Source organism: Nyctereutes procyonoides, unplaced genomic scaffold (genome assembly GCF_905146905.1).
Source record: "Nyctereutes procyonoides isolate TBG_1078 unplaced genomic scaffold, NYPRO_anot_genome, whole genome shotgun sequence".
Lineage (NCBI taxonomy): Eukaryota > Metazoa > Chordata > Mammalia > Carnivora > Canidae > Nyctereutes > Nyctereutes procyonoides.
The window spans coordinates 3,367,047-3,382,762 of NW_026575024.1; the positions used below are offsets into that span (position 1 = coordinate 3,367,047).

Sequence of the window (15,716 nt, forward strand, 5' to 3'; positions counted from 1 at the left end):
AAAATTCCAAACTATAAAACTCTTAGGGGACGACATGAGAAAACCTAAGTGAGTTTGAATATGGTGATGTCCTTTTAGATACACTGCTCAAAGCACAACACATGATAAAAATAATCAATAAACTAGACTCCATTAAAATTCAAAACCTCTGCTCTGTGAAAGACAATGTCAAGAGAACAAGAGAGGACACAGGCTGGGAGAAAATATTTCCAAAAGTTACATCTGATAAAGAACTCTTCATCCTGAATATAAAGAATTCTTAAAACTCAACCCTAAGCAAACAGATAACCCGATTAAAAAATGGATCCAAAACTCTGACACCCCACCAAAGATACACAGGTAGCAAGCGAGCATGCAGAGATGCTCCACGTCGTAGGTCCTCAGGGAAATGCAAATTAAAACAAGACAGCACCACACACCTCTGAGAAGGGTCAAAATCCAGAGCGCTGATGACACCCGACGTTGGCAAGGACATGGGGCAGCAGGAGTGCTCATTCAAGCTGGTGGGAATGCGCAATGGCGCAGCCACTTCAAAGACCATTGGATGGTTTCTTACAAATCTAAACATGGTCTTAGCATAGCAATCTAGCAATCGGGCTGCGTGGTATTTGCTCAAAAGAGGTGAAAAATCACGTCCACACACACACAAAAAATTGCACATGGGTTTGTATGGCAGCTGTATACATTATTACCAAAACTTGGCAGGGACCAGAGTGTCCTTCAGGAGGGAACGGACAAACTGCGGTCCATCCAGACAATGAAATACCATTCAGCACGGAGAAGAAATGAGCCATCAAGCCATGAAGAGACACGGAGGAAAACCTGAATGCGTATTACTAGGTGAAAGAAGCCTGTCTGGAAAGGGTACACACTGCGTGATTTCAACCATATGACATTCCTGAAGAGTGAAACTACAGACAATAAGAAGCTCAGCGGTCATGGGGGTGGGGGTGGGGGTGGGGGTGGGAGGGATGAACAGGGGGAGCACGGAGGATTTTTGGAGCAGTGGAAATTCTCTGAATGAAATCATGGCAGACACAAGTCATTGTCGACTTGCCTAAACCCACAGAACGCACAACACCGAGAGTGAACCCTTTGAGGGATGAGGGGTCAGGGCGGGCTCGTCAACTGTCACAAACACACCACTCTGGAGTGACGCTGGTAACAGGGAGGCGATGCAGGTGCGGGGCTGGGGACGCGCATGGAAGTCTCTCTAACTCTCTCCTAATTTTCTTGTGGACCTACAACTGCTCGTAAAAAGAATTAAATCTTCATGATTCACCTTTGCTGAAGCTGAGAACGCCCCCAGCGTCCTGTTATTACCGAGCACTGACTGTACAGGCCCGTGACGGTATCTCTACCCGCTGCAGGCGGGCACGAAGCATCAATCCGCCGTCCGTCACACATCTTTCTGTGTTGACCAAGACATTTGATTTGCTCTGCATGGAAATCCATTGCCAGACTCAGAGTACAACAGATACATTTTTTTTTTCACTCCAACTCAGCCAGGTCGGACAGCCTTCCGGCGGATCCATAAGGCAACCTGCCTTGCATGGGGCCACCCCCAGCTCTAGAAATGAAATTCTAACTCAGATGCATAGGATGCCACCTTATTACAGAACTCAGGATGGCACATCTTTGGGCTGATCACGTGGGACGGGACAATGCCTGCAAAGTTTCTTGAATCCAAAAGAAGCAAATAACTGATCCCTGCCGCTACTGTCCTTCCACGCAAAGCAGAACGTTTTCATGGGCCTTTCCTTCCGTGAGTAACATTCCTTCACAAGGTAACGTTTCTAGACTTTTTCTAGTACAAAATAGAACTTTTCCTTCCAAGTACTTTATCTGAGAGGCTCTTAACTTTGAGAGAATTACGAACACATAGGAGAGTGTGTAAAATCAAGGAAACCCCTTCCCATGCTGTATTTCCATGGTTTGGGAACGCCGTGTCATGCACCTGGGATGAGCCCCCACAGGCTCAATTTGCAGAAGACTAGAATCTCCAGGAAGTCCTGATGGCGTGTGCAACAAGCCCAGACCACGGCAGGATGTTCTTAGGGTTGAATGTCAGATCCTGACCATGAACCCAGAACAGCGGTGCCCACAGAAGAAGGGACAGAGGAGAGGATGCTCTGTCCAGGCTCTGCAAATGCAGTAAGTGCAGCATATTCCCGGGCAGCTTGGTGGCGAGCCTGCACACGTTAGCAGCAGAGTTTCTAGGAGGAGTCCTACCCTCCTGCTCCCATTAGACCACAGTGGCTCAGTGAGGAGCCTATTATGCCACTGGGAGTGGCTGGAGAGGTGGAATGGTGACCCCTAAAGATGTGTGTACCCTATACTTATGAATGCGACCTTATTTGGGAAAAGATGCAATTTATTTTTTGTAGATGTACTCATGGATGTCAAAATGAGGAGACTCACCCATAATTATCCAGATTATCTCATCTGATCTCAGGAGCTCAGCAGGGTCAGGTTTGGTTAGTACTTAGATGGGAGAAAGGGAGAGGGCCCAGGGAGAAGAGGGGAACTGAGGAGTTACAGAGACAGGGAAGCAGCTGCCAAGCCCAGGAGCGTCTGGAGCCACGGGCAGCCAAAGAGGCAGACACGTCCACCCCTAGAGCTGGAGGGAGCTGGTCCAGGGGGTGCAGGCCAAAGATGCTGCTCAACACCCTCCAAGGCGCAGGGCAGCCTTCACCCCGCCCCAGAGAACCACCCAGCCCCTGATGTCACTGGTGCTGAGCTTGAAGGCACCTGTGCCAGCCTGGCACCCTCGCTTACACCAGCCGTTCTCAGAGATCTCCCTCCTGACCCCGTCCCTCAGAGGCTGACGGGTATTCAAGGAAGACAGTCCTGGGGCCAGGTAAGCTTGGGAAAGCCCACAGGCCGCAGCTCCTCGGACATGTCCAGATCCCCCAGCCAGTGACCGGCTCCAGGTTTCTGGTTCAGTGATCAAAGTCAGCGTCTTCCCAATGCACAGGATGCTGGTGTTCCTCACAGGATTCGCTGGCTGGGGTGGAAAAGGCTCAGAAGGATGCAAGTGGACAGGAAGAGTGACAGCCAGGCTGCTGTCTAACCCTGGGCTCTATCCACCTGGTCATGGTACCACCTCCCTGGGGACCAGCCAGGACCCAGGTCAACGTCAGCCCCTTCCTCAGTTGCTACCCAACACCCAAGGAAGAAGCCATTTGCTGGGCTGGGTCCCCGGTGCCTCGACCCAGAGCTCTGCCCACGGTGGTGACAGTCACCAGGAGATCGACCCTCCTGCAAGGAGCAGGCCCTCAGCACAGCCTGGACAGCCTGCAGGGGACCCGCCCTGCACTCCCTTGGCCTGACCTGCACCTCCGCTCCTTCCACCTCCCTGAGCCTGAGTCCAGAAGCCAGGATGGAGCAGTGCCGAGCTCCAGAGCCCGCGTGAGCTGACGTCCCAGGATGAGCACCCACACACGCAGGCACGGTCACGCGCGCGCCACACCTGGATGGCCGCGGACCCCGGCCCTCTCCCTCCCGCTTCAGCCTCGCCTTCCCGGCAGCATTCTTTGCTCTATTTTCCAAAAGTTAGCCCTCGGCGTACCACCTATACGACTTTTGCCACATCTCCCTAAGCAGCGACACCCGCAAAGTTACGTACTGAACCTCTTTCACATATTTTCAAAAACACACGAAAATCAATACGCAGTTACCAAAATAATCCAGCTTCACTGTGCATCTCCCAACCCCACCCGCCAGTCTTCAGGGGCTCCCCTGCTCATCCTCAGAGATGCAGCCCCCTTCCCTCCTGCTGGGGGCAGCCCGGCCGGCCTGGCCCTGTCCCCTCCTCTGTGCTCACTCAAGGCACCTCCTTGTCCCTGGGCCCTGTGGCCCCCATGGCGGCCCGCACGGCAGGCTCCGGGCCCTCCTCACCAGAGATGATGGAGTCGTTCAGCGCCTCCTCGTCCTGATACACCAGCAGGTCATCCTTGAGCTCCGAGTTCACGATCAGGTTCTCCTTGTCCTCCTCAGACCCTTTGGCCGCGGTCCGCTTGCTGTCCGAGACCCCGTCGAAGCTCCAAGCCTCCTCCCTGTCCTTGCCCCGCTCCACGCTGCACGTCCTGGACAGGCGCACGTCCACGCGCTTCTTCGGGGACGCTTTATTGTCCCTTCCTTGAAAACTGAACCAGAAGACAGTTCGGGTTACACGCTGCCCACCTTGTCGGAGGACCTGGCTTGTGATGGTATCGCAAAGGCGGCCCCGTGGCCTCCGTCCCACATCCACGGGCCCAGCGGTCCCGGATGGCACATGCAGGAGAGAGGCACGTTAGGATCCCGTCCCACTCCGTGCAGCAAAGGCCCGGGTCCTCTGCGCCGTGCTTCTGCCAAACCATACACGGGTCCCGCTACCTAACCGCTCTGCCCTGCATCAACTCATTTCTCTTTCACGGTCTATGGACACGCGAGATCAAAAATAAAAGAGTAAAAGCTTCCAGAACGGGCTTCCTTGCACTCTTGCCTAATGAAAACTCCAAGTCTTCAGAGTCCTGGGCCAGTGTGACATCTACTTCTCTTCCACGGGTGCCCCCACCCTAGCCTGGATCCATCGGGAGAAATGCAGGGGGGAGCTTTGTGGCCAGGTTCCCACGTGTGCACCCCTGAATGTCCTCTCCTAGAATGTGGCAACCCAGACCAGAGCTCTGTGCAAAGTAAAAAGGTGATGCTCTTATCCAAAACTTAAGAATTCTGAGACGGTGACAGCCGTGCATTGAGCCCCATGACCACACAGGTGAAGAGCACGAGGCTGGTGGGGATTTGAGCACATGGGTCTCCCGACCAGGGGGAGGGCCTCACCTGTCCTGGCGATGCTTGGTGGCCAGCGCCCTGTGCAGCTCCTCAATGACACGGCTGGGGGGCAGCGGCCGGTGGACAGTGGTGAGATGTGGAGACCCCGTGGGCGTGGAGAGCTGTCCTCGGAGGGGAGGGTCCGTGCTCTTCCCACCAGGGCCTTGGAAGAGCACAGGCTGGCCTGGAGCATGAGAGGGACGACAGGAGTGTAAGTCTCTGGGAGGAGGGACTCTGCAGAAAGACGCAAGCCCAGGAGCAGAGGACACAGCCCCCGGCCACGTGACCCTCACATCCTGTTCTGGATGTCGCGCCAGGTCCCCTGCCCCCAGAGCCCGAGATGGGGTTCACCTCTGCCCAGCTCCGTCCGCTGGGACCTCCTGCCTCCAACCCCAGGAGCTGAGCTCCACAGACCCCCGTGCCAATAGGCCCCGGGCAAGGTCTCAGGTGCAGAAAACCCTCCTTCCCGTTTCTCTGCCACAGATTCAGCTTCTTGAAGCTACACTTCCTACTGTGGAAGCCAGCGTAGTTCCTCGAGCTCAGCCTGGACCCAGCGTGATCCCAGCCCCCCCTCATCTCCTCCAGCACCCCCGCCCCGAGCCTCACCCAGTGGGAGCTTTCAGGAAGGTGAGCCTCTTGCATTCTCCTCAGCACAGCACCCCAGAGCCCCGTAGGCCGCCCCCCTCAGCACTCAGGCTTCGTCTCCCCCCAACTGTCCCCCCCCCAAGCTCTCTTCGCTGTAGGGCAGAGGGAGCTTTCTAGTCCTCGAGGGAACCACATGCTCTACCCTGAGCCTTTGCACAGGCTGTTCCCCCTGCCTGAAATGCTCTTCCCTTCCCGTCTACACCAATCTCACTTCCTCAGGAGACCTTCTGTGAATCTGCACCCTCGTGCAGAGCCCGTCGTACCTGCCCCGTGGGACTCAAGGCAGCCCGGACACCCCTCTCCTCCCACTTGGGACGAATTCCTTCCTCGGGTCTGCCCTCCTCACCCGACTTTGCGCCTCTGGGCAGAGCCCGTATCTTCCATCCTTCCTGCCGTAGCCCGAGGCCTGGCACTTAACACGTGTGCAACACGCTCGTACACATGAACAGAGTCTGAAGACCCAGACTAGGTGTGCTCAGTTCCACCCTAGGGAGGCGAGACTTCCCTCCCCGTGCCAGGTACTTCCTGAACGTGCACGGCAAGCCCTCCACAGCATCGGGGGCTCAGGGCGCCACACAGCTTGGGTTTGCCCATTGCCCAGATCTGGCCCCCAGCCTCGATCTGCTACTTAGCAGCTGTAAAAGCCCCAGAGCCTCAGCCTTCTTATCCGTAAAATGGGCCAGGAGCTCCCTGACCGGGCAGCAGGAGCCCGGGTGCTCCCTGACCCCCGTGCTACGTTCAGACACAGACTCGCTCCCGAACAGGCCTCCGCAGAGGCAGGCTCCAGGCTCCACCACTTTGCTTGACTGGATACAAACAAATCAACTCCCTTTTTAGCCTCAACAGGAAGAGGGACAGAGACACAGACAGACACAGATCTAAACCACTGACAGGCAAAGCCTTTCTGATGCAATCCGAGAATGTGGACAGTGCCAATTAAAAACAAAAACTAGAAGGAAAACTATACATCTTGTTGAAACATGTCATGTGTCATTTTGCTTTCTTCACAAGCACCTGCTTCTGTGGGCACAGCCAGGTAACGCCAAACAGCCCAGGCCTTGCCCTCAAAGGGCCTTGAGGATGGCTGGGTGGAGCCACAAGAGGAAAGGCAGACAGAAAGCCAACACGAGGATTTTAGGGAGAGCGGAGCCAGGCAGGTAAGCTGAGCACACCTGAGGGTGGGGGACACAGGTGGGCCAAGTACACCTGGGGGGACGGTACGCAGGTGGGCTGGGCCACAGAGAGGTCAGTAGAAGGTCCACCTGAGCGACTGACACCCGAGGATGAGATGGTGCCAGTCATAGGCAGGGCAGGGTGGGGGCTCCATTCCGAGCGTGGCCCTCAGGACCACCCCCAGTAGCCTACACCCCCTGGCTTAGCCCCCACGCAGGGTGGCCCCTGATCATCACAGGGACCCCACTGGAGCAGGTGATGCTCCGCTGCTGCTGCTGCTGGAACCCTCACCCCACCCTACTAGGAGGCCGTCACAGCCCAGGGAAAGTGAGGTGACACAGCCTGCCTGTGCTCACTCAGCCTGGACTCTAACGGGGTCTCCACACGCTGTCAGTCACGGGCACCCCGAACAAGCGTTTCCCACGTGCCGCTCTGCTGAGCACCGTCCCTGGCTCGCCGGGGCCAGCGATGAGGCCCTCACTCCCGCTCCTCACGTGAGGAACCAGGCTCCGGAGCCACCTCCGACTTGTGCCTCCAGGATGTAGCAGGGGCTGGGACTGGAACCTGGCAGCACGACTCCAACTACAGCTGGCAGAGGCCACAGGACCCCCACCCAGACGGGCGACTGTCCCCTAGCTGGACAGGGGCAGGAGCCGCTCTGCCCTGAGGGGGTGAACTCACACGGGGCCAGGCAGGTGAGACACAGGTGAGCCAAAGGACCTCAGGCAATGCCTATGATGGCGGGGGTGGGGGCGGGGGGGGGGGATACAAGGGTTTCAGCAAACACAAGAGCACCTGCTCACCTTAATGCGGCTGCTGGGACTCGGGGTTGCCAGCTACGAAGACTTCTCAAGAAGAGCCACAAATCAGGATTACAGGTAAAAGATTTTTACACCTGTTACACTGTTCTACACATATTCCAATATTTAACACTTAAACATACCTGAATGTTTACAATGTTGGCAACTCATTAAAAAAAAATTAAACACCATAGAGACTCAGCAAAGCAAGTCCGCAAGTGGGCCTGGGGGTGAGGGGACGATGCCCTGACCTCTGGTGGGGGCTGGGGGCACCATGTCAGACAAGAGCGAGCCCCGTGGGGACTCAGCTTTGGGCACACTGTCCCCCTGGGTCCCAGTGAAGCTCAGGTACGGGGCCTCTGCTGCCACCTAGTGCTCACAGGCTGAAGCCAACGTTTCCCGCAAAAGGGGAGGAAAAAGAGGGAGAAGGGAGAAAATTAAGACAAAAGTCACCAAAATGTGGTCTCAGCTCTTTAAAAAGAGATCCAGACCGAAGCCACCCTCCTGAGCTCTCCCGCTCCTAATCCAGTCCCCAGACGAATCCCCCGTGATGCTCTGGAGCCCCCTGAAAGGGGAGGGTGGAAGTCAGAGGTGCCGAACCTGAGGCCCTGGGGACCGAGCATTTCGGCTCCGTGAACAAGCAGCAGAGTCACATCGGGGACACGTGCAGCCTGAGGCCTGATCTGTCCCGAGTGGCGGAGGCAGGACGTCTCGGGGCTGCTGGGTTATCCAGGGACCAGAACCAATTACACGGGAGCCCGAATGAAACGTGGTGGGGGGTGCCTATCCGATTTCCAATTGTGCCAGGTCTCCGCGGACGGGGAAGAAAATTATCACAAGACAGTAAGGAGACACAGGACAGTGTGGTTCCGCCTCAGAACTTTGACTCTTATCCGTGTAGCCAGGTCACGGGCACACTGCAGGCTTAGACTCATTCCAGAGGTTAGAAGCAGGAGCTGGGACTGGAACCTGGCTCAGGACCCCCACCTGCTCCTTCCATCACAGCCGCATGCACTCGCTGAGCACTGCTGTATGCCAGCACTGGGATCCGGTGGGGTCCCAGGCTGCTGTCCCAAAGTCCCACGAGCTGGGACTCAGAACAACCGGACTTCATTCTCTCATGGTTGCTGACGTCAGAAGTCTGAAACCAAGGTGTCAGCAGGGCTGGAGCCTTCTGAGGGCTGAGAGAGACACATGCCAGGCTTCCCTCCAGCTCCTGGTGGCCTCTGGCAACCCTCGGCAGGCCTTGGCATGCAAGCAGGTCACTGCAAACTCGGTCTCTCGGAAGGACATTCTTATTGGATTTAGGACCCACCCTATGGCAGGAGGATTTCACCTTGATCCTGATGGAATTGTGTCTGCAAAGACCCCGTGCCAAAGAAGGCCATGTTCTGAGGTTCTGGGTAGACGTGCATCTTCAGGCGACACCATTCAACTCACTGGGTAAGGGGAAGTGATGTGACACGTACCAGAAGGCAAGATGCATGTTGCTATGGGATTGGCTCCCCTAAAGTAGGGACAGAGATGCAAAGGGGCTGACCAAGTGAAGAAAGGGGAAGAAGGTTTTTGCAGAAAGAGCAGTGAGGGGAGGAGGGTTATAAGCCTCAGGCCCAGAACTGGGGTCAGGTCTCCATTAGCTGTAGGATCTGTTGCTGGGGCCCCCTAAGCCACAGTCTTTTCAACTGTGAATCGGGCACATGTCCCCTCCCAGAGGGACTGGTTTGTGCATTAGGAACAAATGGTGTGTCCCCAGGCCTCCTTGTGGCTCAACAAGAGGGACGGAGCAGTATTGGGGGTGGTGTTTGAGGGCTCCCAGCAAAGCCACTCAGGTCTGCCATCCACATCCTCTTCATGTCCCCTGCCCTCAGAGGCAGCAGCTGAGGATTTAGTCTTCAAAACAGTCACCTCTTACTGAGGGGCCTGCACCCTCCCTCCTGCCCTGGAGACCAGCAGTGTCTCCCATTTCCAACAGCAATGGGACAAGTACAACACAAACTCCAAAAGTAAACATTTCAACATCTTGGGATTACTCAGCCGGTGAGGCCAAAGCTACAGAAGCAGAGGCCTTTGGGGGCCCCCACCCAGCCGTGCTCCCCTCTCTGACCACCCACCTCTGCCTCGAGGGATGGAGCTCACTGGAGAGATGCAGGGAAACAGATGAGCAGAGACCATGAGAGAGAGACTGGGGGGAGGAGGGGCAGAGTGGGGAAGGAAGGGGAGAGGGAAAGTAGGAGAAGACAGAGAGGACACCCAAATATCCAGACAGACAAAGTCCTCATCCCAGGGGCTGGCTGCATCTTCTGCCTTCAGGTTCTGGAAGACATCTCTGACTCTGGCCAACAGACCGCCCCATCTGCTAGAGGGGGCCCCAGGGGTCTGCTCCCGACAACCAGAGCTGCTTGCTAAGAACTGCTGCCCTGCACCTGCCCAGAGCCCTGGCTGCCGAAGCCCAGGCTGAGAACCAGCCCACGGTGGGCCCCGGGTTGAGATCGGTTGAGATCGGGTTGAGAGCCTGGACCGATGAACAGAAGGACGTGTGCACGCGGACCCACCTGTGACATTTTTCGTGGTTTTGGAGCCTGCCTTGGGCGGCGGGGTGGGCAGGAGCGGGGGGCTGGGGAGCTGGCCCACGGACCTCTCCAGGGGTCTGGGAGGACTGTCCGGGGAGTCGGACCCAGCTAAGGCTTGAGAGGGTTCGTCCGTGGTAGGCGGGAGGCTGCCGGCGGCGGCGTCTGCTTCTTCACCTCTGGACGCTGACGGCATCTTGGCTGGTTCAAAGGCAAAGGAGAGAGTTCACACGCCATCCCTCCCACGACTGGGGTGATGTGAGTGAGGACGGGACGGGGGCTTGGGCTGGCGGAGGGGGGACTGCTCACAGGAGAGGGGTCACTTTGCATGCAGACCTGACTTCCTGTGAGCTGAGAGGTCAGTGGAACTGTCAGAAGTGGAGACGAGAGGGAGGGACAGGATGGGGGGAGGAAGCGACCTCAAGAGCCTTCCCCCACTCAGCAGGTGGTGCCAAAGTTCCTGCCCCCACCTGCCCTGGGGACGGCCACCATCACAGGTGCTGGATGGACGCATGCCCAGGCCCCATCAGCCCCTGCACTGTGATCCTGGTTAAGTTCCTAAAACTCCGGTACCCCATGTACCCGCATGTGACCCCTGACAACCACCAACAGTCCCTCACAGGATGGCTGGTTTAAGCAGGAAGTAACAACGAGGTGTGTGTCTGGCCCCTGCAGACCCTCAAACTCAGCAGCTATTGACTTTATGGGTCTGGTTTCCCACAGCCCCGGCCCCTGGCCCGGGGGCCCCACCAAGTGGCGTGGGAGGCAGGAGGTCCAGCTTTGAGGAAGGGTCAGTCTGCCCAGAGCCCGCGTCCCTTCTCCTTCCTGCTGCCCCCTGAGCACCATCCCCGAGCCTGTCGACCCCTCGGCCCTCTCCCAATCCGTGAGCACCCTCCCCGTTCACTTCTCCCTTCCTCCAGCTCAAGTTCTACTGATCGTCACTGCATCACCCAGCCCACTGACACCCCCAAGTCCTCTGCCCACTTCCTTTCCACTTGGCTCCCTGGTGAGGCCTCTGCCCACCAGTCCCCACCCCGTGAGGGCTGCGGGAGAAAGATGCTGGCACAGGAGCCCCAGCAGAAGCCACCTCAGGACTGCCACGGTCAGGGCCCTCAGCGTGCCTCAAACTCCCGCCTCCAGCTCCTCACCTCCCTCCTCTCATGCAGCCTCACTGCCAGGGGAAACTGAGGCCTCCAGGTGGGTGGGGGCACACTTCTTGGATGCCTGACTCAAACACAACTATCCCTAAAACCTCATCTTCCCTTCCCCCTCCCTGATACGAGAGGTGGGTCCCCTCCCCATGCCCACCTGGGATCCCAGCACTCCCTGCCCTCTCGGAGCATGCCCCAGGTGCCCAGTATGGTGCCAGGTGCCTGCTGCACATCTCATCTTATTTTTTACAACCAGCTGAGGAGGAAGATACAAACACCCATGAGGAACAGCTTGGCAGAGCTGGTCCTGAAGTCCTGGCACGGGATTCACCATGGGGAAGGTTCTGGAGGGCCTGCTGGGTGGGCGCTGTCCGCGGTGCTGGCCTGATACCTGCCCTTGGAGAACTTCAAAGAAACTGGAGAAGCAGGTGCTGCACATCCTGCAGACCCCATGTTATTACCATTTCTGTCTGTTTACCGTCCATGGCTAACCCCACGGCTGGGGCACTCTCAGGGCACAAGCCTGGGTCCTGCAAGGTGCAAACACAAACAGGCCAGTCTCTCCCTCCAGGTCCTGGGGGTCTGGACAAGATGAGCAGTGTAGGACCTGGACTCCACGGGGTCCCTTGGCTGTGCTGCCAAGGGATAGGTTAATGGGGGGACGGGGCAGCCCAGATCAAGGTCCCCACACCCACGTCAGCCATGGCAGGTCCACTTGCTCTGTCTCAGCAGTCCTGTCTCGCTTCAACATGCTCCTCTTCAGCTTCCAGACACCTGTTCCCTAGTTCCCTCCTGTCACACTGGCCGCACCTGCTCGGCCTCTCGCCAGCTGTACATGGGCTGCCCAGGACCCAGCCCTCAGTCCACAGCTCTGACTCTCCCATCCAGTCCTCTGGCTTCAGAATCAATCCTATCTCTGTTGACCCTTGACCTTCTCTCCAAGCTCCAGACCCATACGTTATCGGCCACTGTGACATCTCCATCTGGAGGTCAGGAGGACAAAATGAAACATTCCCAAAGCCATCTCCTGATTTCCCAGGGGAAAGCCCTCCCCCGTCACCTCCTCCCTCACACTCATCCATCCATCCGCCAACCCATCTTGCAAATGTCCCGGAACAGTTATGCGGTCCAGACACCCCTCCAGGAGCCACAGACCCAGCATCAAACCAGACAGATCCCCACCCTCACCACGCTTCCTATACAGCTCTCCAGCTGTGCAGCCAGACTGGACACCCCGTACCTTGTCCTCTATATGTAATTCCCAGATAAATACCATTTGCTCCACATCCCAAACATTTCTCAGCCAGCAAAGTCCACTTGGCCTCCCCGTGCAAGCTGCCATGGCCTCTGCCTGGACCTCAGCAATGGCCTCCAGATTCCTTCCCTCCCTACCACACCCCCTGCCCCAAATCCATTCTCTCAACCAGCGGTTGGCAGACTTTTTCTATAAAGGGTTTTGTAGGTCCGAGCATCTCTGTTGGTGCAGCGAGCTCCAGAAGGCTGGCCAGTTCAAACAGCAAAACTTCCCTGCCTGTGCCCAAAGTGGACGTGCCCCAAAGTGGATGTGTGCCACCTCTCATGCCCAGTGCTGTCCAACAGAATTTTCAGAGATGCTGGAAAGGCTTCCTCCCTGTCCATTTCAGTAGGCGACCAGCCACGTGTGGCCAATGAGCAACTGACAGGTGGCCAGCGTGACTGGGAAGCTGAATTTTTTAAAATTTCATTTAGTTAATTAAGTAGCCGTGCAGCTAGTGAGTGCTGCGCTGGACAGGGCAGCTGCACGCTTCTGGGGGTAAGTCAGTGGTCACAGCTCACACCTCCTCGACCACAGGCTGTAAGGTAAGCTTCTAACAGCCCCACAGCCGTCCCCTCTCCCCTCCAGCCCAAGGTGGAATGCAGGCCCCCCACCTCTGCTCTCAGAGCCCCAGGACTCAACACACAGGCAGGTCTCAGCAAAATCTGCTCCAACAGCTACCGGCAAAACTCACCCAAGCTCGTCACACACGGACACCTAGGTCCTTGACCTAGGGGACCTGGGGTCCCTGAGGCTGGGAATGCGGTGCTTCAACAGCTCTTCCAGCCTGCATCTTCCTCTACAGCTCATGTGAGTGTGTAGCTACCACTGTAGTTTGGAATCTTGCCAAAAATTAAAACGTTAACACCCATTAAAAATGTAGAAGGGATCCCTGGGTGGCGCAGCGGTTTGGCGCCTGCCTTTGGCCCAGGGCGCGATCCTGGAGACCCAGGATCGAATCCCACATCGGGCTCCCGGTGCATGGAGCCTGCTTCTCCCTTTGCCTGTGTCTCTGCGCCTCTCTCTCTCTCTCTCTCTCTCTCTCTCTGTAACTATCATAAATAAATAAAAATTAAAAATTAAATAAAATAAAATAAAATAAAATAAAATAAAATAAAATAAAATAAAAATGTAGAAAACAGTGTGGGCTTGACATGTTCCCCACATTTGAGATCCTCCCCCCGGGGGGGCGGTTCGTGCGCTCCGCTGGCCAGCAGAGGTCGCTGCTCACCAGCTGAATTCTCAGCCAAGGGGCCTATGTCACCTTGCAAACCTCAACGTAGGGCTCAGGTGACACAGAAGCAACGGCGTGCGTACACAGGTGCACCCAGGTCGGACCTATAGCCTGCAGTTCGCCATCCTCTCTTCTACTTCGAAACAACCCACATTCCAGAGCATTCCAGAAGCAGAATGAAGGTGTACCCCCTGCTTGCCACTAGTTTAGGCCGTAGAGTATTACGGTTAAAAGCATGTCTGGGGATCCAATTCCAGCTTACCACTTCTGGGCTCTGGGGCCTCGGATGATAAGCAACAATCTCTCTGGGCCTCTGCTTTCTCAGCTTAAAAAAAAAATAGGGCTGTTAAGAAAAATACAATGAACACAGTACATGCTTACTGAATGCCGCTTGCCTTTTAATTAGCGCACTTATGGGAACAGCAGAGCTCAGCCCCTGCCCAGCAGCACCGACAATGAACACCCATCCATCCCATTTAAAGTTAAAACAACAGATCCTTCTGGGCTTTTTAGGGAATTCTATGTAGCTGGTGTAGCACTATCCAAATTAAACCAGGAAAAACAAAATCACCCCACCTACAAGGGTTCAAAGTCAACCCTAACCGCCCAACTCAGAGAGTCAAAGAAAACAACGGCCGGAATCTCTGACAGCATTCTTTTCCTAAGACATTCCTGGTGTCTTTGGCTAGAACTCCCTCTTCTCCCCTCCAAACACACACCGCAGTCTGTGGAAGCTGCAGCCCCACCTGGCCAAGCAGCGGTGTCCTCTGAAGCTAGGAGCTTCTTGATGCACATGGACATGTGGTCCCTCCCTCTCCCCCAGCAAAGTTTGCACGAAGCCTCCTTTTTAAGAAGAAGTAGCTAATCTCCCAGAACATACAGCAGACCACAGAGGACGTCTCCAGGGGATTCCCTCCCGGGACACAAGGTCATCCCATTCCGGGCCCCTGGACTTTTCCATGAACTTCCTGGGGCCAAGAAGAGAACCTAGGCAGGCACTCCCCGAGGCTCAAGCACTCCCCTGACAAAGTTGCCACTTAGAATCCAGCTTTCAAATCAATCAATCAATCAATCAATCAATCAATCCAGCTTTCTCTGTTATGCACTCTTGACAGCACAGACGGATGGGCCCGCGTCCCTTGGGTGCTGAGCTGCAGAGTGCGGAGATAAGAATGAGAGGTGAACAGAGTCAGATTACCAGACCCTACAGACCCAGGATCCCGTCACGCTTTAACTACAGCAGCCCCCCCCCCCACCTGCCGTTATCGACAGGAGATACGTTCCAGGACCCCAAAGGATACCTGGACTCATGGGCAGCACCAAACCGGACAGGCCCTGGGTCTTCTCCTCTGCGTGCCCGTCTATGAAGACGTGCGGCTTACAGATCCAGCACAGCGAGAGATGAACAAGAACAATGACAACAACGTACACTCGTAAAGGTTTTGTGACTGAGGTCGCTCTCTCCAGGCAGCGTATCGTGCTGTACTCACCCTCCTCGGAACGGGACAGGATAGGAGCCTACGTGAGGAGACACAGGGAGCGGATGGCGCTAGCCCACCGCTGACCCTCTGACGGCACGTCAGGAGGAGCGTCTGCTTCCAGGCCGCAGGTGCTGGCGGGGAACTGAACCCACGGAAAGGGAGGCCACGGGTGGTGGGGGACATGGCATTCACCATGTAACGCTGCAGCCCACAAAGAGGTCACCAGGGGGTGGGGCCCCAGCTTTGAAGCTGGGAAGCAGCTAGCTGCCCAAGAAGTTCTTATGGAAGCTCCTCATTCTCAAATGTGGACTGGCAATTTTTCAAGCAGTGGGTTTAAGTGCTGTTAGGTTATAATGCGTCCCCTCACTGAAGGGCTTTGCTCAAGCCTTCCCGACAGAGATCTGGGGTCACAGTGGTGGCCAGCATTCCCGGCGCAGGATTCCAGGCCTGCAGGGCTGCCAGAGATCCCAGCAGTGTCCTGACTCAGTAGCAAAATGCAGATCCACATCCCAAAACACATGTGTGTCAGAGGCAGGGCCTCTGGGGCATCTGTAGGCCT

At 56.2% G+C, this 15,716-nt stretch overlaps 1 protein-coding gene across 7 annotated transcripts in view; it reads right to left on the reverse strand.

The window, feature by feature from the left end:
• Window positions 1–15,716, reverse strand: part of PHACTR3 (phosphatase and actin regulator 3) — a 213,045-nt gene that overhangs the window by 66,830 nt on the left and 130,499 nt on the right. For all 7 annotated transcript variants that reach the window (XM_055308034.1, XM_055308068.1, XM_055308054.1 and 4 more), the window contains 3 exons: window positions 9,983–10,198; window positions 4,822–4,996; window positions 3,901–4,148 (listed from right to left, as the gene is read on the reverse strand). In XM_055308034.1, coding sequence (XP_055164009.1) covers window positions 3,901–4,148; window positions 4,822–4,996; window positions 9,983–10,198 — 639 coding nt within the window. The remainder of the gene's footprint in view (window positions 1–3,900; window positions 4,149–4,821; window positions 4,997–9,982; window positions 10,199–15,716) is intronic.